The following is a 27,387-nucleotide window of genomic DNA, read 5'->3' as shown; positions in this document are numbered from 1 at the left end:
GATCAATTTTTGTTTACAGTAATAGATAAATGAAATTAATTTCGCTTACCAATCATTTTCTATAAATATTAATGCGATGGTTATAGATATCTATATAACTTAAATGCGTGTTTGGGTTCTTCTTTAATTTTTTGATAATGCTTTTGAAAAAAATTCACAGAAACCAGGTCCCCTACTATATTTGTTGAATTTATTTTCTTGCCACATGGATTAATTATCAGCAATTATCACTTGGCTATTGAGTTGATCTGAACCACATGCACTTCTTTTCTGATCCCTTGTATCCAATTCTCAAACTCAATATAAAGCTATACAACAGAAATACTACCATCTACTAGTCTCAAATTCCTCATCAAAATGAAACATTTTTTGCCCATGTTACCTGCGTTTTGGTCTATATATGCGCACTTGTTTTCTCTTTTTATTATAAATTCTCTATGGCTTGGCCCAATCATAACTGTCTTGCCATCAGGAAATGAGAGTGATCATTTGGTACTACTCAAATTCAAGGAATCCATATCCACCGACCCATATGGAATCTTTCTCTCGTGGAATACTTCCAATCATTTTTGTAACTGGCATGGAATCACATGTAATACCATGCTTCAAAGAGTTATAGAATTGAACTTGGATGGATACAATTTGAAGGGATTCATATCACCTCACATAGGCAATCTCTCTTATATGAGAAACTTCAGCCTCGCAGACAACAATATCTACGGCAAAATCCCACAAGAATTGGGACGGTTGTCACATCTGCAACAACTCAATCTCAGAAATAACTCATTGGCAGGAAACATTCCTACAAACTTGACTGGTTGTACTGAACTCAAAACCTTAAACTTGAGGCAGAACAATTTGGTTGGAAAAATACCGATTGAAATTGGCTCGTTATTTCGGAAGCTTCAAGTTTTGACTGTTGCTAAAAACCAGTTAAGAGGAAGAATCCCATCCTGCATTGGTAATCTCTCATCCCTAACTTTTCTCTCAATAGGTGGAAACAACTTAGAAGGGGATATTCCACAAGAAACATGTCGTCTCAAAACCTTGACATTTTTATCATTTTCTCAGAACAAGTTAACTGGTACAATTCCTTCTTGTCTTTATAATATGTCATCTCTCACTATGATCTCAGCTACAACAAACCGATTTAATGGTTCTCTTCCACCCAACATGTTCCATACCCTCCCTAATCTCCAAGAACTTTATATCGGTGAAAATCAAATTTCTGGTCCAATCCCACCCTCCATCACAAATGCATCTATGTTCTTTTTAGCACTTGAAGCTAGTCGAAACAATCTCATGGGACAAATTCCGAGCTTAGGGAAGCTACAATATCTTGATATCATATCTCTGTCTTGGAACAATCTAGGTAACAATTCAAGTAATGATTTGGAGTTTTTAAAATCATTGACAAACTGTAGTAAGTTGCAACTATTATCTATATCCTACAATAATTTTGGGGGTTATTTGCCAAATTCATTGGGCAATTTATCTACCCAACTTAGTCAACTATTTCTAGGAGGTAACCATATATTGGGAGAAATCCCTGCTACATTAGGAAATTTAATTAGCTTAACTCTTTTGACAATGGAAGATAACAATATTGATGGGAATATCCCAACAACTTTTAGGAAGTTTCAAAAGATGCAACGCTTACGCTTAAGTGGAAACAAGCTGTTAGGAGAGATTGGAGCCTTTGTGGGGAACCTCAGCCAATTGTTTTATCTGGATTTGGGAGAAAATATGTTAGAAGGAAATATTCCTCCAAGTATAGGAATGTGCCAAAAGTTGCAAAGCTTAAATCTTGCCAATAACAACCTTACAGGAACCATACCCTTGGAGATTTTTAAAATTTTCTCTTTAACAAACTTGTTGTCTTTGTCACAAAACTCATTGAGTGGTAGTATACCGGAAGAAGTGGGCAACCTAAAAAATATTGGTTTTATAGATTTGTCTGAAAATCTTTTGTCCGGTCACATTCCTGGAACTATTGGAGAATGCATTATGTTGGAGAACCTTTCTTTGCAAGGGAATTTTTTACAAGGAATCATACCATCCTCCTTTTCATCACTCAAAGGTCTTCAATATTTAGACCTGTCACTAAATCGCTTGTCTGGATCAATTCCTAATGTTTTGCAAAATCTTTCTTTCTTACAATATTTCAATGTAGCTTTTAACATGTTGGATGGTGAGGTGCCAACGGAAGGTGTCTTTCGAAATGCAAGAGGGTTAGTGGTGACTGGAAATAGTAAGCTTTGTGGAGGTGTTTCAGAACTGCATCTACCGCCTTGCCTTGTCAAAGGTAAAAAACTTGCAAAACATCACAAGTTAAGATTGATAGCAGTGATAGTTAGTGTGATTGCGTGTCTTCTCATAATATCAATTATTCTAACTATCTACTGGATGAGGAAACGGAGTAAGGAACCATCTTTGGATTCACCAACAATTGACCAATTGGCTAAAGTTTCATACCAAAGCCTACATAATGCAACTGATGGATTCTCAAATGCAAACTTGATAGGATCTGGGAATTTTAGTTTTGTCTACAGAGCAACTCTTGAGTTTGAAGACAAAATTGTTGCCATAAAGGTCCTAAACCTTCAAAAAAAAGGAGCACACAAGAGTTTCATTGCTGAATGCAATGCACTTAAAAATATTAAACATCGAAATCTAGTACAAATTTTGACATGTTGTTCCAGCACAGATTACAAAGGTCAAGAATTTAAAGCTCTAATTTTTGAGTACATGAGCAATGGAAGCTTAGAGAAATGGTTGCATCCTATGACAGTAAATGCAAAGCATCCTATAACCTTGAATCTTCTTCAAAGATTAAACATCGTGATTGATGTTGCTTCTGCATTACATTATTTGCATCATGAATGTGAGCAATCAATCATTCATTGTGATTTAAAGCCAAGCAATGTTCTACTTGATGATGACATGATTGCTCATGTGAGTGATTTTGGCATAGCAAGACTTCTCTCAACAATCAATGGTTCTACTTTTAAGCAAACAAGTACAATTGGAGTAAAGGGGACCGTTGGTTATGCTCCTCCGGGTATGTTCTAAACTCTTGAATAAGTGTTTCTTTGAATTTATCTTTCTTTTATTGAAGCTTGATATTTACTAATTGCAAAGTATCACTATAACACAAATAATTTTTAGCAACATTTGAAAAATATTACTTAATTATGTATAAATGTTACTAATTTGTTTTAGTAACATAAAAGCTTTTAATAACATTTTTATATAATTAGACAACATTTTTCAAATGTTATCAAAGTAATATTTTTGTAACATTTTAATGATGTTGCCAATATTTTGTTAATTTTATAAAATGATAATTAATTTTAATTTAGATATAGTTTTATGTCTCTTAAACTCCTAAGAATTCTAGGAGAGAAGGTTAAAGACATTCTTAATTATTTTTTAGGAGAACACATTCTTAATTCTTAATTAGTTACCACTAATTATATATAAAATATCAAATTTTATTTATCTAAAGTATAACTATATGGTTATATATACTCTTTATGAGTCATTAATCTATTTAATGTGAGACTTTAATTATGAGTAACAATTAGATATAAGATAAATATTTTTTTTTACTCGATGTGGAACTTTGATTTTAGAAGCAATTATAGTAACATTTTTCAAAAAAATGTTGCAAAATAACTTATGTGAAATTTTTTTATTCGATATGGGATTTTGATTTTGAAAACAATTAGAAAGAATAATATTGAAATAAAAAAAATGTTACTCTATCTATAATGACATTTTTTTAAAGAGTGTTGCAAAATAACCTATTTATTTAATATATAATAATATTTTAATAAATATAAATAAGAAAATATTGCTAAAGAATTAAAATATAGTAGTGTATTGACAATTTTTTTATATATATTTCAGAGTATGGAATGGGTTCTGAAGTGTCTGTGAATGGTGACTTGTACAGTTTCGGAATTCTTGTGTTGGAAATGTTTACTGGAAGAAAACCCACAGATGAAATTTTTGGAGATGATAAAAATTTGCATAACTTTGTGGAAAAATCATTTCCTGATAATCTTTTACAGATTTTGGACCCAACACTTGTCCCGACAGAAATAGAAAATAGTCAAAATCTTACTCCAACCGTTGAACAATGCTTACGTTCACTATTTAATATTGGACTTGCTTGTTCAGTAGAATCAGCAAAAGAAAGAATGAATATGACAGATGTTGGCAAGGAACTCAACAAAATCAGAAATGCTTTTCTTGCCGATAAGGTAAATGGAAAATGACTCGATTCTTAGCATGTTATAAAAGAAGAAATGTAAGTGTATTCACTGCCTTTTATGCCAAACTTTATTTCATTTATAATTATTAATAATTTTTTTTAATATGTTTTGGATTATTTCATACATTAGTTTTCATTTTCAAACAACAATATAATAAAATTATGATTATGTTTTTAGTCTTCTAAATTTTCGCTATATATTTTTTTGGTTTCTAAAACTTATAATTTGTGTTTTTAGTTCTTAAAATTTTAAAAATTATTATTTTGACATGTATTTTTAATCCTTAAAATATTGAATATATATATTATTTTAGTTTCTTTATTCAAATGTTATTAATAAACTTGTCGAACAGAATTTTTTTATTAGTATTATTGTCGATAAAAATATTACTGTCAATTTATATTATTAAATCAAGTAATATTGTATAATTGTCTTAATATATTATTGTTAATTATGTTAATAATGATCAGGAACTATAACATTTGTTTTTTGAAATTATAAGACTAAAAAAATATTTTAAATTTGAGAGACTAAAATAATAATTTTATATTCTGGAGATTAAAAACTTGTTTTCTAAATTTGAAAAAGTTTTAAAATATATATATAGAAATTAAAATAATATTTTTTAAATTACAATAAGTAAAATCATGAGTTCTAAATCTAGAAAACTAAAAAATAGTTACTCCAAATTTAAAGGAGTAAAAACATAAATATAAGACAATTGAGATTTATAGATGTTTAATTTCATATGCTGCTACGTCTCTTGATTAGTTGCTTATGTTGTTACAATTTCATTTTATTATGTATTTTCAAAATTCCAAAACTAATAAGGTAACTGCTTCTTCTCTTATTTCAGGTGAATACACTGGACTAATCAAAGCTGAGATCAAATGCTAAGAGCTGAGACTATTTCAGAAATAGATGTTTATATATGGTGTGCTTTAATGAATGTAATACTCCATTTAATTAAGTGATGATAGACTTGTTGTACTTCTTTTCTTTTATTTTTTATGATTTTCCAAATTTTAATGGAGGGAATCAAAATGCTTTCAAGCTAAATTCATATTCACCATGCAAAAATTTTATTTTATTTTATTTTACAGATCCATAAACTTGTCTTTTAATATTAAGGGCTTAAATAGCATGGATTTCTCTGTTAGGTTTATGAGAAGTGAAATATGGTGAAATAAAAACTTCCATATGAAATTAATATACAAGTATAAACACAAAGTGCATAGATCATATTAGTAATTGCAAAACTAGATTCAATTTTTTAAATAAGATCTTGTAGTTTGAAAAGGATACTCAATTAAAAACAATCAATTAAATTTTGAACAAAAATTAGTTAATGATAAAATTAGTGAATATTTTATATTGATAATATCATTAAAAAATAAATAAATAAACAAGTGCATACACATTATATATTCTATGTCCGTTTGAGAGAGAAAGTAAGTGTGACAAAATATTTTTCGCAACTCATCCCTATGTTATTTACATAAAACAGCTCTGTATTTAGATTTGTAATGGTAATTGTAAATTTGTAACCATTTGATTTATCTTCTTCTTGATAAGTAACTGCATCTTATGTTTGCACTTTGCAGAATTGTTGTTCCATTTGTCACCACTCTCACCAACTAACCAATTTAGTAAAATTTTGTCCTTTACAAAATAAAAGTCTTGGAGAGTAGTTGACATATTGATATGTAAATCACGTTTTGTATTCAGAATGTCCCCATTGTTTTTAAAGTATTGTCGGTGGTGACATTCCAGTGCATAAGTGCATTTAACTACCCAACTATTAATGGAAAACTAAGGATCAAGATAAACAATATTCATTGGAATAATTCTTGATGAAAAAAATTGACAATAACAATGCTAACCATTCTAGACTTTTTCCACGTACAAATTTTTTTCCGTTATCTATAAAAGTATGATCATGATCATATTGTGTAAAATTCTGGTTGCTTTTCTCTATAATTGGTGCTTGTAATTCTCAAGTTATCGCATGCATATACATTAATGTTGATAGATTCAGGGTTTATATTTATTTTAAAGTAAATACACCTTTAATCTTCTTTGTTCCCACTTCCTCTAGTGTCAAAGTTTGGAATTGATACATGGTGTAGCAAGGTGAGTTTGTTCACATAGCATTAAAAAAAAAACCTGGTGTTCCAGATTAGACAGGTACCAACTTTCATCAATAGGATTAAATTAAAATCAGTTTAGTCGTCACTTGGTAGGGACATATATAGCTGAGCTTGATGTTAAAATAGACAAGTACCAACTTTTTTCATCAATAGCAATCAGCAATGAATGGATGATGGATGGACAATAGGATTAAATTAAAATCAGTAGTTTTGATAGTCCCTTTGAAAGCTTAAAATGCAATATAAACCTTTCCTCGTTTTTTTCCATAGTCGTTTAAGGTTTTTCACGGGACTTAAAAAAATAATAAATATTTTAGTTTTTAAAAATATTTATTACTTACTTTCTTGTTATATTCTTTATTTTTTATTTTTTTTTATATTCAAGTCTTGAAACTGTTGATTTGTGTACACTTATTATTGTTATGTACCTTTTGAGAAGTTCATGAATTAATGCATTGATTATTAAAATACACGTGTGAACTATAACCTATTCTATTTAATCACACTTGGTCATGATTTAATATATTAATTATTAGAATACACATGTTAACAGTAATCTATATTGAATTATATTGAATTGAAACCAGCAAAGCTAGAGCTTGTAGTATTCTCATTCCAACAACTAAGAGATGCAACAAATTTCATTGATTGCACTATTCATGTTTCTCCATCCTCTGTTGTCTTTATTTCCCTACTCAATTTTTATGGGGGATGGCATACGAAGCTCAATAGCATTTGCCCCCAAAGTTTCAGGATTGCAGGATATGTAGCTTCATTTAAAGGTGCACAATTAGATAGATTGCATAAAATAGTTCAAAACAACTAACACCAGACTCTGCAAGCGTGGATGAGTTCTCAAACTTCGATCACCTGTGATCTCACAATTCAAAATTCAGAAATGTAAATTTGAATTAAATATAACAGATTCAAAAATAAATAAAAAATTCTAAACATACATGTTGGACCAATGGCATGTAAAGAAAGTTCATGTATAATGTTTACATATATTTTTGCTTTCCAAACATGGTATATTGGGTTCAGGTGTTGGGCAACTTCACGTTTTCTTTTTGTTAAAACCCTTGTTTGGTCCCTTATAATATTTTTTTTATTTTAATTTAGTTCTATTTTAATTTTGGGTTTCAATTTGGTCCCCAATAATTTAAATTATTGTAATTTGGGACTTCCGTCCAAATGATTTAAACGGAGTTAACTGTTAGTCACGTGGATGTCAGGTGGATGCCACGTAGATGCATAGGGGATGCCAAATTTCATGAATACACCTGGAACTAGAACGGCCCGTTCTGAAAGAAGAACGGCCCGTTCTGAAAGTAGAACGGTCTGTTCTGAAAGCAGAACGGTCCGTTCTGAGTACACATGTTATGTGTTAATTTTGTAACTGGAACGAGACGTTCCAAATGTAACTTTAACACACCATGAGTGCATCAGAACGGACCGTTCTGAAACCAGAGCAGACCGTTCTAGTTTAAGAACGGGCCATTCTGGATTTACAATATTGGTGTGTTAATTTTGCAACTAAAACCCAGAGTGCAACCAGAACGGGCCGTTCTGGTTCCAGGTGTATTCAAGAAATTTGGCATCCACCTACACATCTACGTGGCATCTACGTGACATCCACCTAGCATCCACGTGACCAACAGTTAACTCTATTTAAATCATTTAGAGGAAAGTCCCAAATTGTAATAATTTAAATTATTGGGGACCAAATTGAAACAAAAAATTAAAGTAGAACTAAATTAAAACAAAAAAATATTATAAGAGACCAAATAAGGGTTTTAACCTTTTCTTTTTTTGACCGAGAAGTTTTTAAAATCTAAAATTAGTTATCCCAATTCATTTTGTGTTCAGCTCAGAACTGATGTCCCAAAATGGAAAAAAATTTGGAAAGCAAATTTTGCCAAGATGCTTATGCAGTTGACACGTGTAAAAATATATCCAAAAAGTCACCTCGAAATGGACTTAAGAGATATAGAGATATCTTATACTTAAAAGTATGCAATACTCCATCCAATTAGTAGACCTATTGTACTTCCTATCTTTATTTTTTATTTATGATTTTTTAATTTTTCCTATAAAAAATATAAATAAACACTCAATTTGATATTTAAAAGATGATAGAGATAATTAATAGATTCATGAAAAAAAATTTGTGGTATTTAGGTTAGTAAATTTTAATTTTACTATGTAAGTTAGTCCTTTCATTATATATGCTTAATTACTAACTCTATTAATTTCTTAAACAAGCAGTAGTTATGTGTGAGGTTACAACTTATTTTCTTTTATAATTGACTATTTTTCTCTTAATCACCTGATATGAATCATAATGCATGATTTTAGTATTTTTCAATTAGTAACAGATATTTTATCATATTTAAATATTTTGACCATGAGTCTAATTAAAATGGAAAGTTATTGTTAAGTTTTGTAAGATTTTCTTACAGTTGAACTTTTTTATCTTAGTCAACCTTAATTAGGTTGAGAATTGTAATCCCTAAATTATCGAATATGGATATTTCGACTATGTTTAATAAATTGTGAAATTTCTCTAGTAGAAATGGGAAATATAAGGATAATAATCATTTTTCTTATCGAAAAGCATGACTTTGTTGAGGGTTTCATGAACAAATAAAAATTTAGGAAATTTTTTTTCTTTTCACTACTCCAACATTATTCATTGACGTTTCTCTTAAACAATATCTCAAACCCTTTATCTTGTAAAAATGAGTTTCGTATCTCGCATAGATTAATTTCATGGGTAAAATGAAATATAAGAATGAGAATGAAAAGAAATAATTGATTCAAGCGTAATTTATTTTTAAATTAAATTAAAAATTAAACCTTATTTTATCATGTATCTAATTTTACTTAGTTTATATATGTCTTGTATCAATTAGGGAAAAAATTATATATTGTAACAATTAACTATTAATTGGTCATGAAATTAAAATTAATAACTAAATATAATAAAATAATTACGTGCACAATAAAATTAAAATAGATGCTACATAAAATTTTTCAGCAATCCAAAAGTCACTTTCATATATATATAAAAGAATAGATCTGTTTATGCCAATAATAAAATTATTTATACTTACTCTATTTAATAACTCATGTTTTATATTAAATTTTGACAATTCATGATATATTTAATACTAAGAGCAGAAAATTTATTATGCGTGGGGTTAAAGTGGTGTTGTGCGTCACTTCTTCGAAAATTTAGTTTCGTGTTGGCTTCGAATGTAGCTCTAATTGGCATCAGGGGCACTGCTCCTGTCTGCAAAATTTCACATTTTTTCTTTGCTCTTGACGTAACTTTTTCCATGTCTTTAACAATATTCAAATAAATAATTCATGAAACTTTGAAATAAAAACAACAAAATCATCCATTACATGAAATTCTTATTATTGATTCAATTTCTTATTAATTTCCTTAAAACTAATGCCAATATCATGTAAAACTCACACCTTTAAACAATTTTTTATTTCATTGTTGTCATATATATATATATATATGTGTATATATATGTGTGTGTGTTAATTTAATATAAAATCACTAAATTTCTTGTATTGTAACACATACTATTTTTTCTGTTTAAGGTCAAGGGTAAAAAGGAGAATTTTTTCTTGTATTGTAATTTAACTTACATTAATTAATGTAATCATGAATTTAATTTTTTCTCTATATTTACTGCTGAAGGGAAAGAGGAGAATTTTATATGCTTCTTTTAATTAAGTAACGTTATATTAATTATTGTTATTGTGATTTTTTTTATAAACATGCTTGCTCCATTAATGATTGGTATGTGTTGAGAGAATTTTGTTGATCATCTTTTTTATTCTAATAAAGAGGTATAATTCTTTTCCATCATATTAACCTATATAAGAATAAAATGATATCCACAATCGCGACATCACAATGAGGATCAAATTCCAACATTATTTAAAAAGCATAAGTCTTAAATCATTTGAATTAATGACTTTCATTTTTTATGGCCTCCTTTAACGGAGACGATTTAACATAGTTACAATGTCATGCTCTGATAAGCAATTTATCATTGTCCAGAACCTCAATCTTTGTTTTCTTTGAGTTGTTTCTTTTCTTCTACTTCTACGTCATCGGGTGTTATATTGTGTTGAAACATATCAAATGCTGAAGCTCAAGTCAATTACTCATTTTGTAATTTTGGAAACTAAGGTATGAAAAACATTTGGTATGTGTCAGTTTTCTCGTTTGCCCCGCAGCTTCCGATTGTAGCTTCTCAGTTTGAGCTTCTTAAAACGTGTGGTAACATCAAACTATATTCACTATTGTTTGTTAATTCCTTACTACAAAACCTCCCGCAATATAAAACCAGAATACATGACCAATGATTGTGTATAGTTAAGTTAGTTATAAAACCAACAAAAATTTATGGGAAGGCAAACCTATCAGTTTGCTTCTATTCTTACTAAGCATGTCATGTAGTAATATCAATAGCCACTATGGGCTAAACATTTACAAATGTGGCTAAACAAAAGCCAATATGAGGAATTTTAAGGAGACATACTAGTAGAAAACTCTACTAATTACAGAGCTGGATTTGGCATCCATAGATGAAAGTTCTAAATCAGAAGTGCTATAACAACTAGAATCACGGCATTTTCCACCTGCCTTGTTCATCTTATCAAGTAAGGACTGCCTGATATGTGAACCAACTACCCAAGTCTCAGAGATATTTATGCCAGGAGAGCAATTTATTGGGACAGGTGAATTAGGGTTGCTTAAATAATCCTCCTGCAATATATCTCCTATTCTAGACAATATGCTGAATGCTAAATTTCCTAGAACTCTTGAATATGCCTCCAAAATGGAATGCCCAATATCCTACAGAAACAGAAACAAATCACATTTTCTTTGGTTTGAAACTGAATATAACAAGATTTTTTCAGTCTTTTGGGGGTAAATGAAGCAGATGAAACAAAAAGATTTAGGCCTTGTTTGCTAACTTTTTCAAAAACAGTTTTCTATCTTCTAAAATTTGTCTGTCCTCTTGGCATATTTGAAAGTGTTAGTCCCATGAGCGCATTTTGTTTTCTAAAAAGTTGTCCCTTGAAATCTTGAAAAAATCAGAAGAGACTGAAAAAACATCTCCCACTTTTCTCAGTCATAAAATTCAATGAAATGCATTACAATAAAACTCACCTTGCCATATTGAACTTTGGTAGCATCCAGAAATGTTTGAGGAAGGTTTGGGTATCTGATTTTGAGAAGCTGTAGAAGTGTTTCTGCTCGATCCAATAATAACTCCATTTTATCAACCTCTGACATAGGACCCTTTACAAAAGACGGCCATGAGGATCGAACCGGGGATTTGCCATTAATGTGTTCTGCAATTCTCTCTTTCCATGAGAATATAGCAGCTTCCAGTCTGTTAACAGTCTCAAGGACAATATGTTCAGATTTCAAGTTGAGAGATTTAAGCATATCATCTCCAGAGCTTGATTCAGCCGTCAAAACCTTGTGAAGTTCCTGACCAAGATTTGCCTTTCCAGACTGCAACATAGAAACAGATTTAGTAATGATGCAATGAAGATCACAATCTATTTCATCAAAATGTACCCTTTGATTATGATTTCTATAGAGTTATTTAGCCAAGAATGAAAAGCTCCTCATGTGAGGTTATCAAAGGATGCAATTTCTAGTTCCAAAACTTAAGCTTATATTCAGTGTCAACAATCAAATGCTTTAGCTACATTGAAGTTTCCCTAGCAAGATAAAATGTACATAGTTTAAATTCACCTTTGCAAATGCAGCTTTAATAATATCTGGCACAGGCATTTCAAGCAACACACTTTCATGGATAGATTTGGCAGCCTTGAATACTTGACGTACCACCCTACCCTGATGAAGCAGCCTCTTTCTTTCAGTGTCAGAAAGACCACTTTTTGGTACTTGGGGTGATGGAAGCCACCATCTTTTGCTATGCTGTGTATTTGTGTTCCTCCCTTCTGCCCAGCTTCCTCCCTCAGCATACCAAAACTCCGTTTTCACCATCGAATCTAGTGCCTCCTGTCATGATGTAGTAGCCTAGTAAGTCCGTTGAAACTTGAAACAATGTTCCAAGCATATGAGAATAAAGAGATCACAAATTCACAATGACATACAATGAGCATAGAGTCCAACTTCTGAAGTGCTGGAAGATTCACGTGAATGTCTGCACGAGCTTTTGGGGTCATTATCTGTTAGAAGAAGATGACTATCTTATTTTATTGCAATGTGATGTTTAAAATAGTCCATCCTTTCCTATCTTATAGCTCAAATGAAAAATACCTCAAAGATCCCACCATTGGAACTGCTTTGCTTAGAAGGAACTAGCTCGACCATATAGTTGGTAGGAGACAAAAACCATTCCATTTCTCTTTTCCATTTTCTCTTCCTTTCTTCAGATAGTGGTTCCAATTTCCACAGCTCACCAAAAACTGTCACTGCATTAAGATCATTAAGGACTTAGATTAGATCCCTTAAAAATAAAACCAAAGAAAAGAGAATAATGAATAAGAAACGACCAATGTACTCTTGCAAGTAAAATACTATGATTGTATATAAGCTTTAAAAGAGTGACATAGAAGCATTACGAGCCATCCCTTTTTTTGTGATAAACATCACCATCAGCATGTAATTTTAAAGGAACTAAGACATAAATAATAGTAGAATGGAGCCAGAGCAAACCTGCTAGGTTTGTGATGGCATTAGATAGAGCCAAAGCTGTATTGAGGCCCTTAGTTCCTCCTGTAACATCTTCACCTAGCAAAAGCTTTGAAAATTTTTCCTTCATGGCTTCTATATCTGAATGTTGGATAGCATAAGGCTTCTCTTTGACACAAAAACGTTGAGGACTTTCTGAGAGTTCCCATTCTTCCACTCCTTTATCATCCCTTTTCATTGTCAAACATTTTGAAGAGAATGATCCAAAAGCATCTTTGCTGGAGGAACAGCTGGAGTAGTCGTCATCAAATGAATCAGTTATACATTCATCTCCTCTACTTGTTCTACTTTCCTCTTCGTAAGACTGGTTGTTTAGCATGCAACTCTCAAGGCCATTATATGTCATAATCCCTGAAACATTCCATTATTGTACATTCATAAAAATATGATTTCAAAAGGTGTTATAGTTAAATTTAACAATATCACATGTAACCAAATAATCATATGTCATAATCCCAGAAAATTTCCATTATTGCACATTTGTCAAAATATAATTTCAAAAGGTGCTATACTTAAATTTAACAATATTACATGTAACCAAATAATCATGAGAAACATGGATGTCATTTTCAAAATGATGCAGGAATATATTCTCTCTGATGTTAGACAAATCACCGGTGCAGGCAAACATCCAAAAGTAACATGAATAAAAAGCATATGTACAATTAAAACCCTAATATAAATTATCACTTTGGTACATGACTTCAATTAAGTAAAAATACAAAAGTAAAAGCACGTAGCTTTTTCAAAGTTTCCCATATGTATACGGATATGCTAATACAGGCTACATCAGAAAGAGAAATATAAATTATTTGCTCCACTCAACATATCTAAAAATGTAATGCATAAATACTCTAGGTATTCGAGCAAAAAAAGGCTATGGCTAATGGTTAAGAATTAATAGTATCACGGAGAATGAATAATTGACATTCAATGGTATCTCTGTCACGGGTATCGTTTACTTCCTAGTTGATATAATGATAAAAAGTTAAAAAAAACTTCAAAAAATCCTCTCATAAAAAAAATCCCTAAAAACTTTATCGTGTAATAGATAGATTCGTGTTTTTATATATATATATATATATATATATATAATTGTATATTATTTATTTTAAAATTAAATAATTTAAAATATAAACATACAAATAAATAATGATAAACTAATAGTCAACAGCGAACCTTTTTTTTCTTCGTTTTCATTTTAGCTTTTGGCCATAGCCTTGCTTTCAATGCAATATATACCACATAAGGGGAAAAAAAAAACACTGAATTAGTCCGATGGGAAATGGATGTGAATTTAATAGGCGCTAGTACAGCCTTCAATCTTATCCCTTTTAAAAAAAATTATTTTTGTGTATCTAATTTATGTTTATGATGATTGGATTTATTGCATGTAACTTTAATCCATTCTCTATATAAATTATCTATAACATTAATAGAAGTATACCCTGTTTTTAGAACATTAATAAAAGTATATCATGTTTTGATGTCAATTTTTTTTACTTCTTTATCTTTATATAATATACGAAGTTCTCTCATTATTCTTTATAATTTATACTTAATTTTTTCTGATCAACATTTCTTTTTGAGTAATAGTATGACAAATTTTATTAGTTTTACTTTTTTTTAAGCAACCGCACACCACTCATTTTTTATAGAAACATTACTATTGGTCATTTTTTATTTGTTTTCTCTTTTTTTACATTTTGTTTCAACTTTTACACGCTCTCTGCAAAATTTGGAGTAGTTTCACTATTTTTCTTGTTGATATTTTCATTTTTTTTTTAATTCCAAAATTTTAAATTACTTGCATTTCTATTTTTTTTATGATTATATGTGTCTAAACTCTATTTAAATAAAATAATTTCTTATTTAAATAAAATTTATAAAGCACGTTTCGAACTTACTAATTAGAATAATGATATTGAAGCAGAATATTTTTGGAGACCCTTAACACTTAATTTTATAAATTAGTAATGGTGTCATTGCAAGTGTCTCTATATTTTTATTTAATTTTTTTAAATAGAATAAAAATTGAGATTCAATAATAAAAGTGTTTAAGAATTTGAATGGTTAGAGATAATTCACTTATTTAAATGATTATATGGTTGATTAATTTCTAATATTACTGTTTAATATTTAAAGATTTGAGGATAAAAAGATATAAAAATGTGTAAACAAAAAACAATTATAAATCTATGAATAGTTAATCCACGTGACATAATATAAATAAAATTAGTTAATTTATTTCATTTATATATATTAATGAAGTTGAGACATTTCATGTCTATATTTTATTTAAAACTAAAAATAAATAAAAATTGAGATTTAGTAATGAAAATGGTTTAAAAATGAGGATTTGAATAGTTAGAAATAATTAACTTATTATAGTAGTTATGATAAATTCTAATATCATTTTTATTAGTTATAAAGAGTAAAATCGTTAAAAAAAATTAAAGGTAAAATGCTAGAAATTAATGTATCTATTTTATATCTATATAGATATAGATTTATATATAGGTACAGAAGATAACCAGGTCCTTTAATTTAAAAAATTCGTTATATTCATGTATCCATGTATAACCATGTCAATATTTTGTATTATATCTGTACTTCCCAACTGACCATGAAAATTGAGATGATAAAAGGGTGAAAACTGAAAAAGGGTGTTCAATATTATCAGCCACAGTTTGCACGGCGAAGATTCGAACCGAACAGAAAAGCTTCGGAGGCTATGGCCATGAAGGGACAGAACATCGAATCAAAGCCAGAGAAAAGCTAAGGACAAAAATGCCTCAAAAATGAGAAGAGAATCCCCACAAAAGAATCCCATCTAAATAGTAAGAAAAAAAACATATTTTAGTTTTGAGGACCAAAGTATGGCAATGAATGGTGCATCCCCACTCTGCACCATTTACTTCAATTTGTCAGCACCTAGAGTGGCACTGGCACAGCTAGCAGTTACGATTAATAACAACACTCCCTGTGGCCCTGGATCAACCAATGTCGGTCAAAGTTGTTCTTTAGTTTCAGATTTAAGAATTCAGATTCAGAAATATTAACCACCACAATTTCTGTCACCTTATCAAACCCCAAAACTTAACATTATTCCCCTTCCATTCTTAATTCTTACATCCTCCTAGCTCAAAACTAAAACAACAAGACCCATGTCACATCTAAAATGGAACGAGACAATTTGTGGGATTCCACCATCTTGTTTAGGTAAAGGAGAAAATAAAATGACTGGGAAAGCTCAACATTGTAGGAATATCAGTTGGTCCCCACTTGTCAAGTTTTGTATACATAACAGTCTTATTTATCTCACAAATTGTGGGAAAATATTGAGATTTTCAGAGCTCAATGTGCTAAGCTTGACAGAAATCTTTGGATTAACAATAAATAATTGATGCTCACAATTCAAATGGAGCAAGTGAAGATCACTGTTTATCGTTTAGCTTGTAACATTTGCAAGAACGTGGCAATAATTGATCAGTATACAAATTTTGAAATTGTGGAAGTGCTTTTCGTTGGTCCACAAGACCACAAGTCCACACAAAAACCAGAAAATAACCACCTACTCTGAAAATGAGTTTTACTGTTCACGGTTGGAGTAGAGGATGAAATAGGATACGAAATTTCCTTTACAAAAATTCATTGTATGTTAGTCACATTAATTTTTAATATATCTATATATAACATGTAAATTAATATATATATATATATATATATAATTGTAAAATTGATGAATATACATATATATATATAACATGTAAATTAATCAATTGTACAATTAATTATAAGTTTCTTGTCAAAATTTTATAACACTAGCATTTACTTAGATCCAATGGCAAATTATGCTAATACTAAGGAGATTATTTATTTATTTATTTGGTTAATAGCGTTATGAGATGATTGACGTAAAGTAGTTTCACGCAATTTTTACAGTCTAATGATCTAATCAATAAAAGACCCCACACATCAAGCCCCAAACTTTTAAGTCGGCATATAATTCATTTGTCGAAACAAGAAATTCGAATTGTCAAAAAAATTGCAAATAAAAATAAATTTTAATCTTTTGGAATGGGCCAGCTATGTTTTCTAATAGCCAGGTTCACGCAGCTGGTATGTTGTGGCAAAAAAATTAGCGAAGTTAGTTAAGATGGCTATTTAATATTTATGTGAGTCTAAGTATTGGATAAGAATAATGTGCCCCTAACGAAGGGGTTATTGATTAATTTCATTATCCAACCTAGTAATGTTCTGTAGCACATTAGTAAATGAAATTTTGATTGTAATGCACTGTAGTACAGTAAACAGTACCATTAGCAAGGAAAAGTAGGTATAGATTTCAAATGCCAAATCTCAGGATTGAGATATTTAGATCAGATGAACGGTATTAAAATTCCTACGGGTAGGACCCTGATTTTAAGTTAGATTTAACAAAGAAAAATATAAAGAAAACTACTAATGCTCATAATGCTCAAAGAGTCAGAGTCTAGTACGGATTAATTATGAAAAAATAATGTGATGATAAAACCATAATTGTTGGAGTTAATTTTCTTAGTTTTAGTCTTTTTTTTTTTAAAAAAAAATACTTATTGAGCTTGATGAATTTAAATTTAATAATAAATAAACTGCAGATAGATGGGGAGTTTGAGAGTATGAACTTACTCTCTTGCTCATCAAGATCGATGCTAATTTTGGAGTCCCTTGAACAGCATGCTAGTCTCTTTCTCATATTCAACATATCCTTCAATTTCTTGCCTCTCCACTCCACTGTGTCAGACAAAGGCTTGAGCCAAAGAAAGGTCACTGACTCACTGTGGCTTCAATAACTCTCGATCTCACACTCCTTCACCAACAATGCCACCAAACTATTATTCTAAGCCAATTTTCAACAGATATATCATACCCACACATGATCATATTTTTAGATTAATGCATGTGATGTGAGGACACCATGGGCCACCAATGTCACTCCCACCGTTCCTAAACATTAAATTTGGTACGTACCAAGTCACGCTTGAAATAACTTCCCAATTTTCAAAAACAACACATTATGCTATTAACATGAACAGAAATGCTAGTTACACTTCTTCCATATTCTTTCTTTTAAAATTTGGTACGTCTTTCAATAAAAGCAAAAAGCACGGATAGCGGTATTGACAAGTATATTTAATAAAAATAAATAAAAGACGATGAATTGAATTAAAAATAAATAAATAAATAAAATGTTTAAATACCATTTTAATTTATAAATTATATCTTTTATTTTAATTTTAATATCTGTATATACTTTTTTTATTCCATAATTCCGTAAATTTTATCTAAAATATTTTTAAGACTAAAAAAATAAAAAATAAAAATATATATTTAAACTTAAATAAAAGAAATATTTTTTGCTGTGTGAGTGTGACTCCTACATACATGTACCTATCCTCCACTCCACTCCGTCGAAACGAATTGATGGGCAAGGATTACAGAAACTATTATAGAATTAATACATGCCACGTGGAGCATAATTACTTAATTATTAAGTAATAATAATGAATAATTAAATAATGATAAGGGGGAAGTAATAGAAGATCAGATGTTGGATTGAGGTAAAAGGCGTTACTAATGGCAACTTTGGGGAGCGATGGTCAAAAAAGTGAAGAGGGTGGTCTGAAAAGTGAAGCAAGGGTCACGCACGCAGATTCCTATTCCTGTGTCATAATCATAAAGATCTCATTTTCTAAACGCTGCTTTAACGGAAGTGAGGATTGGGGAAGATCTAAAGAGGAGTTCTAGAATTAATTGGAATGTTTTGGTTCACAGTTGAAAGTGGAAACAGAACAAAGAGAAGAAAACGTACCTGCTATAGCATTGTTGTTTGGTGAATGGCGAATGGTGAATGGTGAATGGTGAATGGCGATGGCGAGCATAGGCACGGTACAAGAAGTGAGAGAATGAGGAGAAGAGTGAGGTTGCAGAGAGAGAGAGAGAGAGAGAGAGAGAAATAGCAATGGAAAAGGTGTGCGTGAATTTAATAGAGCAAAGAGAGAGAGAGAGAAAGAGAGGGTCCACTTTGGGCCGTTGAATGGAGTGGGCCTGGGCTCCCTTTGGACGGTTTGGATTAGCGGGAGAAGTGGGGGCCAAGCCCTATCAATATCATCCTTAACTTGGAAAGGAATTCATCTTTTCATAATCCACATTTTCGATTTCAAGTTTCAAATTCAACTCCATCACTCACTAATCATTATACCTAAATGCACTTTTCTATTATTTTAACCCTAAATTATATTTTACTATAGTAGTATGCTTTTTCATTTTTTTTAAATACTCCAGAGTTATAACTTTCTTTCTTCTTTTTTTTCGTTAGATTGATTATTTTTTTAAATAAAGTGATTATTTTAATCGTGACTCTAAATTTAAGATAGGATAAAATTTCAGATTTTAATTAGATGACATAAATATTGAACTATTTATATTCATAACTTTAAATTATTTTTTTATTCTTTATTATGAAATTCTCTTGTATTTTCTTTATAATACTAAAGTTTCTTCTCTTATTTTCAGGCTTGTTAAACGTAATTTTAATTGTAATTGTAATATATTTTACTTTTTAACTTGAATTTTAGGAGATTTAGTAATAAGAGAATAAAATAATAAATTAAAAATATAAAATTAAAAGAAGATAAAATATATTTTATGTTGTACTTAATTATTGATTTTGAATTCAAATCTTAGATATAAAATTAAATAATTTTTGAAATATAAAGCTAATTTTGAGAGATATATTAACTTAAAATGAGATAATTAATAGTGCTGACAATTATACTAACAATAATCATAGATACATTACAATGATATATATATATATATATAATTAAAATCTAATTATATTCTTCCTTCCATGAAATCTACAAATATCCTAAATAATTAACTTGTTCTTACTATATGCGTTGATTTTCAATCTAATTATATTCTTCTTATTATAAAATCTAAAAAACTGTTTGCATTAATATTAATTTGTTCTATGAGGAAGGTTTTTATTTATTTATTTGAACATTATATTATTATAAAAAAAAAAAGTGAGAACTAAAGGTATATTTGATTTGGAAAAGTAAGTGGAAAGAAATAAAAGAAATGAAAAGCAGTAAGTTGAATAAAATAAATAAATAAATTTGACTTTGTAGAAAGTGAATAAAAAATGTATACAAAATAATTAAAATATAATAATAAAATAGAGAAAATGAAGAGAGAGAAAATTAATAATTCACATTTCATTAATTACTTAACAATGTTAAAATTATATATTTCATTAATTACTATCGGTTAATATTATAAAATAAATGTGTTATTTAACATTAGAAAGGACTTATTAAATTAAGTGAGTCTATTAAATTACTAAATTAAGTTATATGAACTTAAATAAATAAATGACAATATTAACTTATTAGAAGATAGTAATAACCCTTCTAGGTTTAACATATTGTAAGAAGGTTATAGTCTTCAATATATTGAATCACATAAAAAAAAATTATCCTTTCACCCTTTCTCAATTATGAATTCAAATATTTATCTCATCTTTGACGATTAAGCATGTCATAGATTATAAGACCTTTAGTGTATAATTCTAAGATATAGATTTATAATTTTATGACTTTCTTATAAAGAATAAAGTATAAAAAAGTAAAGATTATAGAAATAATGAGTATAATGTTTAACATGTTTAACTATGTGTCTCGTGTTGAATTGTTCCAAACTTGCTTTTTAAAATACATACTAAATGATAGAGAAAAATGAGTTAGTTTTTTTTTTTTCCCAGCTCTTCTCCATCTTTCTTCACTTGTTATTGTATACCAAAAATATAATTATTGTCTTTTGCTTAGATATAATAAATAAATAAACATATTACTACTATTTTCACGTTTGAGTATTTTTAACCTCCATATTTAAATATGTTAGATTCAGTCGGTTAATATATGTTATGTTGTTCTTAATCACAATCCTTCAATAAATAAGAACCTACAGGTTAACTTGAATGATCATAAATCTCAACTCGTTTTTCATATTCATGAGTTAAATAATCATGAAAAAAAATTAGCATGAAACGCATGTCGATTTAATAGACCTTAAGACAATAAAACTAGCTAGATTTATTGAACTCAGAGATATTGCGTAAAATAGTTATTTATAAAGAAAAAATAATGAGACCAAGTCAAGAAAACCATTGCAAAGTAAAATATCTACTACCAAGACCAAGAAAAAAAAGGGTAAATATCTATTTTAGTAAGCACTAAATTAATCCCAGGAAGATTTTTCCAAAATCATTTAAATGAAGGTAATAACTTTTTGAAACATAAAAAAAAAAAAAAAAAAAAATTACATCAAATATCTATACAATACGCTACTAAATAACATTTATTACTTCTTATTCTAAGAAGTTCAAACAATTAAGGACATCTTATTAAGAAGTTCACGTGCCGGATTCAATAATCAAGTTATTGACTTGCGATATAATTAAACAAATTAACAAGCTAGATTCACGTGTGAGAAATAAAACTAGACGTTATGAAATTAACGTCATTATTTGTTCCCTATATAAAACACTGGCAACGAATCTGAAGAATTAAAAAGTTGATAATTTCAAACTTAACACATGCTATAGCAGGGATAGTTGTCAAAACCTATGTGCAATGCAGGCATTAGGCATAACCACACATTTTCACTTAATGCCCCCTTTCAGTGCCATGAAAACCGCCGCTACTAAGGGCTGCTGTCTCTTATTTTTTTTTTTTTCTCTGCAGCTGAATATTTAAGATTTGAATTCAAAGCTACTTACTAAACAGGTACAACTTTACACTAATTGATCTATTCATTTAGTAATTATTTTGAAATAAGTTGTCCAGAATGTTTAGTACATCTTGTTAACATAATAAACATTGGTATTTTTTTAAGTTTACATATTTTTAATATCAAATCTATATTTATAAATGTGTATAAAAAAATTAACTAATAAAATTCAATATAGTTATGCTGTCTTTCTAGTAAGGACCACCGAGTAGAAAGTAGGAAAGGGCAACATTGATTCTATTCCATGCAAACTATAAAGAATATTGGGATCGATTATGAAGTGGCTGTATGTAATTTGTCTCCTATTGGGAAGAGGCACCAAAGTAGGGTGCCTTTGCCTCTCCTATTCCTATCATCACTATGCTAAGAAACAAACAAAAAGCTTAAGAAGTTGCCTAACTGTACATCACATATATATTAATTAATGGGGAACCCCACCAAGAAGGCCCAGGCTACCACTACATTTTGTCTGCATTTTGTGCTGGGGATAACATTAACACCCATACAAGAACATGGGGATTATGGTGCCTCTTCTTGGATTTTGATGTCATGTTTCTATGCGAGGGGATAAAATAAAATATGGAACATAGGAATACCCATTGTACAAGTACAACCCCCACCCAACTAAAGTAACAACCTTTTCTTATCCATGCGTTATTAAATCAAAACATTTTCCTCCCTAATGTTAATTAATCAGCTGTAATATCTAACTTGTGAAATAACATCAAACACCATGGTTTAATGGGTGTTTGAGTTTCTCTCATATGACCTTCAAGTAGAGACTACATCTACAATGCAATGCCCCTTAATATTAGGGAGAATTCATGCTCTTAGCATTTAAGTCCTATAAATATATGTAAGATCGAAAGGAGTGTGATACTTATTCTCTTTAAAGATTTAAAATGTACAAGAAAGAAATAAAAAAATAATATAATCTTATGTTGAATATAAACCACAAGTCAATATATTTATTGAATATTTAAATATGTTTTTAATCTCTTAAATTTAGGGAAAAAAATTTATACCTCAAATTTAAAAATAATTTTTTAAGTTTTAAAATTTCAAAAATATTATTTTAGTCCATTTGACCACTACTAGTTTAATTGATAATGACAAATTTAAAAAATTATGTAGTATTAATTAAATTTAATATGTTATTTTTACTATCAAGAATACTAGTAAATAGATCATATGCAATAATATTTGACAAATTCACTAATAATATTAGAGTTGAGAGGTTAAAAATATTTTTTTTTCAAATTACATGGATTAAAAAATTAATTTTAAATTTGAGAGAATAAAAATAAATTTACCTCTTATTCAAGAGATTAAAAACATATTTAAACTTTCATTAAATTATCTATTTCAAAATTGTTAATTCTTTATTTTATAATAATCTAAAGTGAATAATATTTTGTATTTTTTTAATTAATATTTTCATTGGATTATTTGTTATCTTTTATATATTCAATATTTTTTCGTAAAAATATAGATATTTAATTTTTCATGATCGCAGGTAGTATTACTCAAATTGAATCAGAATATTATGAGGAAGAAAATTTTGGATATTTATTTTGGATACCTCTTATCTAAAGGACTTACATAAATTAGTATACTTAAATAATAAAATAAATATCAAATTATAATAGATTTGGTTTAATTTGCTATACAACAAATCTCAAATTTACTAAAACTATAACTATAATAATAATAATAATAATAATAATAATAATAATAATAATAATAATAAAGAATAAATAATAATAACAATAACAACAACAATAACTCTTTTAACAAATTTATTGCACCAAAAATCTCAAATTACATATAATAAAATAAATCAAATACATAACATATTTTAAGTTTTTCTATTTTAAGGTTTTTTTTTTAAGAAATATTTAAACTAGTATGCTAAGTCCAAAATATTCTCATTTAACATATGCAAAAAAAATAATTATAAAATATGAATAAGAATTGTTGAATAATGATATATTTGAAAAGCATGTTAATTAATATTAGTGTGTAAAATATCAAACATTTTGGAGTAAAAGAGAAATTGTAAATCATTATAAAAAAAAATACGATCCTTATGGAATAATAAATACGGGTCCACCACGCAACCAAGTAATCAGAAGAGTAACTGTATATTGAGCCGCTGGTTCCAGTTTTCCTTCACAAATATGGCACAGAGATTATAATTTTTAGTGTCAAACAACATGTGGTTAGGAGCTTCCATAGTTCCATCAAAATATTCAAGTTACTCGCAATGGGAAATTGTGAACCAAAAGCATTAAAACAATGTTTTGAAATATGTGGTTTAGAAAGCAACCTAACACCAAAAAATTGATTAATCATGTGGGTTATAAATGCACCAAAAGGAAAAAATTTTAATCCTTTTACTCGTAACATTATGTTAGACTAACATATTTTTAACACAAATTAATAGTTCATTATAGACTAAAATTTCATGGTCCCACAACAAATTGATTATAATATATTAAATTATAATGTACTAAGCTGATCTAAGTATATCTAATTGTGCATTGGTGATTCATGTTTAATAATAAAATCACGTTATTGACATAGAGTCTCCTTTTTTGTAATTTTACTTAAGACATGAAAAATTATGTCGTGATATCGCATCAAATTACATGCTCTAAATCAGCATGATTATTAGCAAAGGATAAATATATAGAGTTTAGGTAATTTAACCACCAAGTCATTTAGATAATTTAACTTATAAGTTGTTCGTTTGAGTGAAATTCAACTTAATTCTATTAAGTAATATTTTATATTTGAATTTTATTGATAAAAAAACATGATTGAGAAAGGATCTCATTAAAAATTATCAGTGAGATTTTCTAATTAATTATGAACAAAGTTGATTGATACTTAATATCAATTGTTCCTGTGTTAGGATACACACTCCAATTATCCTTGTTGTAGCGGGTCGGGTCCGGGGTCTAGGTCTTCTCGTCCTTCTCCGAGTAGTCCGAAATGAGGGGGGGTGCCTGCAAAGACACTCCAACGCTCAAGTAAGTGTTCGGCGTATTAAATGCGGTAGTTGAAAAGTTAGTTACATACCTCGCTGGAGTCCTATTTATAGTGATTCTTATTGGGCCGCAATTAAGGACTGGGCCTCGGGAAATTAGGGGGCTAATCCAGTGCATTACATAAATTAACCTCTCTATAATTATTATGGCGTAAATTCGTGACTTGGCCGAGCACACCGACACGTTCCGTTCAGATTGTGAGTGGTCGGTGGGCTCGGGTATTCGACCTGGTCGTCCACGGACTCGGGTATTCGACCTAGTCGACCACGAACTTGGGTATTTGGCCTAGTCAGCCACAAACTCAGGTATTCGGCCTAGTCAACCACCATACGAATATAATTATCTAAATAAAAAGTTAAAAAGAGAGAATCAATTTTTTTATTAGGAGGTATACTTCCTCCCACTAAGCTGTTAGTTATAAAGATAAAGTAGTACTTCTACTCACAATTTTATGTCTAAGTTTGAAACTAAATCTTATTTTTTGAACTACCAATCTTTGGTAGAGAAAGAGAACCATTTTATCATAACAAGATTGTTACAGCATGGACCTTTTTGCCAATTTGTTACAAGACTTTTCCACTGGGTCCTTAGTTATAATCTTCACCAACTCATAGAGAAATCTCTTCATAACATGGTGTGGCAACAAAATTGGCACCACAATTCCATCTTCTCCTTCACTGTTTGTAAACCGTCCAAAGAAGCTAACAAAGGGTATAGCCCCTGCAGGCCCTCCATAGATGGGACTCCCCCACCCAAAATCCACATCAGAGAACCCCACATGAGTAGTGTCCCCAATAAGGTAGTTTCCTCTTGTTTTATACATGGGCCGGCCCTTGAGAACCATAAGATCCGCTATCGAACTCGCGTACTCAGCACTCATTTGGGCCTTGGCCTTTTTAATCAAGCCCAATGCATACCCCAACGGGTTTTGACACAAAAGCCCTGCCTCGGAAATCGCCATCGGGAAGGCAAAGGCATTGCCGTAGTACCCATTGGGCACTTGCAGGCCCACTTTACCACGAGCTGGGTAGATGATAAACACACCTCCACTCTCGTATAAACACACCCTCTTTTTAAAAATAATATATAAAATATCTAAATTACCCTTAAAAAAAATTCTTAAATTTACACCCCTTTTCCGGCACTCCCTTTCCCCGCACCCCCTTCCCCGCACCCCACACCCCCCTTCCCCGCACCCCCGCAATAAGGTATCATTAAGGAACCGATATTTTCATTCTGGTTCAACCGCAACCCAGAGGAAGAGGAAGGGGGTGAGATTGTTTTTGGTGGTGTTGATCCTGCTCACTATAAGGGAAAGCACACTTACGTGCCTGTGACCAGAAAAGGATATTGGCAGGTTATACTTTTTTTTTAATTCTTAATATTTTTTTTATTTACATTTTTCTCTTTGTTAATTTTCATTTTTGTTTTCAGTTTGATATGGGAGATGTACTTATTGCCGGTAAACCCACTGGTATGTGTAGAAAATGTGTTAGCAGAAGTGACAAGTTGTTCTTCCCATGATGTATTGTTGGCATTTTCATTAATGCGTTATAGTTTCAATTTATTTGGTCTAACCTGATCTAATTGTCTATCAGGATATTATGCTGATGGTTGTTCAGCCATTGCAGACTCAAGGACTTCTTTGTTGGCAGGTCCAACGGTATGAATGAATTCTTGTAGATATAGATTAATATTTATATAGTTTTCAATTTAACATGGTTATATTATATGCAGCATTTTTCCCATGAGACACTGTCTCTGTCAGTTCATGATAATAATTTTTTTTAACAATTAGTGCATTGTTTATAATTGCCATATGAAAAAAGGTTAAACAAATGCTTCTGCCTGACTTGTTTCTACAATCACATTTTTGGTTTTGTTCTTAAAGACTGTAATAACTATGATTAACCATGCAATTGGAGCATCTGGAGTTATAAGCCAAGAATGCAGGGTGCGGGGAAGGGGGGGTGCCGGGAAGGGGGTACGGGGAAGGGAGTGTAAATTTAAGAATTTCATTTTTTTTAAGGGTAATTTAGATATTTTATATATATTTTTTTTAAAAAGGGGATGTGTTTATACGAGAGTGAAGGTGTGTTTATCATCTGCCCACGAGCTGTGATAAATGGTGACAAGCCCACTGTCTCATTTGGGTTCATCCCAAGTGCTATGGTGCGACATTTCCACAAACAAGCAGAGAGTATCTCAAAAGTGGAGCATTTCCTTAGGTGGTGAGGAAGGTGATTATTCCGAAGGAATGCAATCTCTTTGGGCCCAAACAAAAATGACTCGTGGGCCATTTC

At 30.0% G+C, this 27,387-nt stretch overlaps 3 protein-coding genes and 1 long non-coding RNA gene across 7 annotated transcripts; 2 read left to right on the top strand and 2 right to left on the bottom strand.

Moving 5' to 3' along the window:
* The first annotated feature begins 234 nt into the window (after positions 1 to 234).
* Positions 235 to 5,392, top strand: LOC109815814 (receptor kinase-like protein Xa21). Of its 2 annotated transcripts, none has more exons than XM_020380615.3 (3): positions 235 to 3,061; positions 3,913 to 4,315; positions 5,137 to 5,392. In XM_020380615.3, exons 1-2 carry the CDS (start codon positions 358 to 360, stop codon positions 4,281 to 4,283), a joined length of 3,075 nt encoding a protein of 1,024 aa, XP_020236204.2. In that variant the 5' UTR covers positions 235 to 357; the 3' UTR covers positions 4,284 to 4,315; positions 5,137 to 5,392. The 2 variants fall into 2 exon arrangements, with proteins under 2 accessions (XP_020236204.2, XP_020236203.2); XM_020380614.3 differs by having other exon boundaries at positions 239 to 3,061; positions 3,913 to 4,268.
* Positions 5,393 to 10,856: 5,464 nt separating this feature from the next.
* Positions 10,857 to 19,202, bottom strand: ROPGEF14 (RHO guanyl-nucleotide exchange factor 14). 3 transcript variants are annotated; one of them, XM_020380623.3, is made up of 9 exons: positions 19,048 to 19,180; positions 18,811 to 18,898; positions 17,865 to 18,045; positions 13,158 to 13,544; positions 12,759 to 12,913; positions 12,593 to 12,667; positions 12,228 to 12,497; positions 11,631 to 11,981; positions 10,857 to 11,312 (listed from the first exon to the last, which is right to left on the bottom strand). In XM_020380623.3, exons 3-9 carry the CDS (start codon positions 17,938 to 17,940, stop codon positions 10,995 to 10,997), a joined length of 1,632 nt encoding a protein of 543 aa, XP_020236212.1. In that variant the 5' UTR covers positions 17,941 to 18,045; positions 18,811 to 18,898; positions 19,048 to 19,180; the 3' UTR covers positions 10,857 to 10,994. The 3 variants fall into 3 exon arrangements, with proteins under 3 accessions (XP_020236212.1, XP_020236211.1, XP_082922715.1); XM_020380622.3 differs by lacking the exon at positions 18,811 to 18,898 and having other exon boundaries at positions 19,048 to 19,202; XM_083066589.1 differs by lacking the exons at positions 17,865 to 18,045; positions 18,811 to 18,898 and having other exon boundaries at positions 19,048 to 19,195.
* Positions 19,203 to 25,619: 6,417 nt separating this feature from the next.
* LOC109815802 (alcohol acyl transferase 1 allele GSc) lies at positions 25,620 to 26,045 on the bottom strand. Its single transcript, XM_020380600.2, has one exon. The coding sequence runs from the start codon at positions 26,043 to 26,045 to the stop codon at positions 25,620 to 25,622; it is 426 nt and encodes a 141-aa protein (XP_020236189.2).
* Positions 26,046 to 26,282: 237 nt separating this feature from the next.
* On the top strand, positions 26,283 to 27,041 carry LOC114917024 (uncharacterized). Its single transcript, XR_014430783.1, has 4 exons — positions 26,283 to 26,441; positions 26,519 to 26,558; positions 26,683 to 26,747; positions 26,976 to 27,041. It is a non-coding gene; the product is annotated as an uncharacterized LOC114917024 (long non-coding RNA).
* The last annotated feature ends 346 nt before the right edge of the window (positions 27,042 to 27,387 follow it).

The sequence above is a fragment of the Cajanus cajan genome, chromosome 11, assembly GCF_000230855.2.
Source record: "Cajanus cajan strain Asha chromosome 11, NIPB_CcT2T_4, whole genome shotgun sequence".
NCBI lineage: Eukaryota > Viridiplantae > Streptophyta > Magnoliopsida > Fabales > Fabaceae > Cajanus > Cajanus cajan.
Note: the sequence above shows the minus strand (reverse complement) of the source record. Positions and strands in the feature narration are given on the sequence as shown.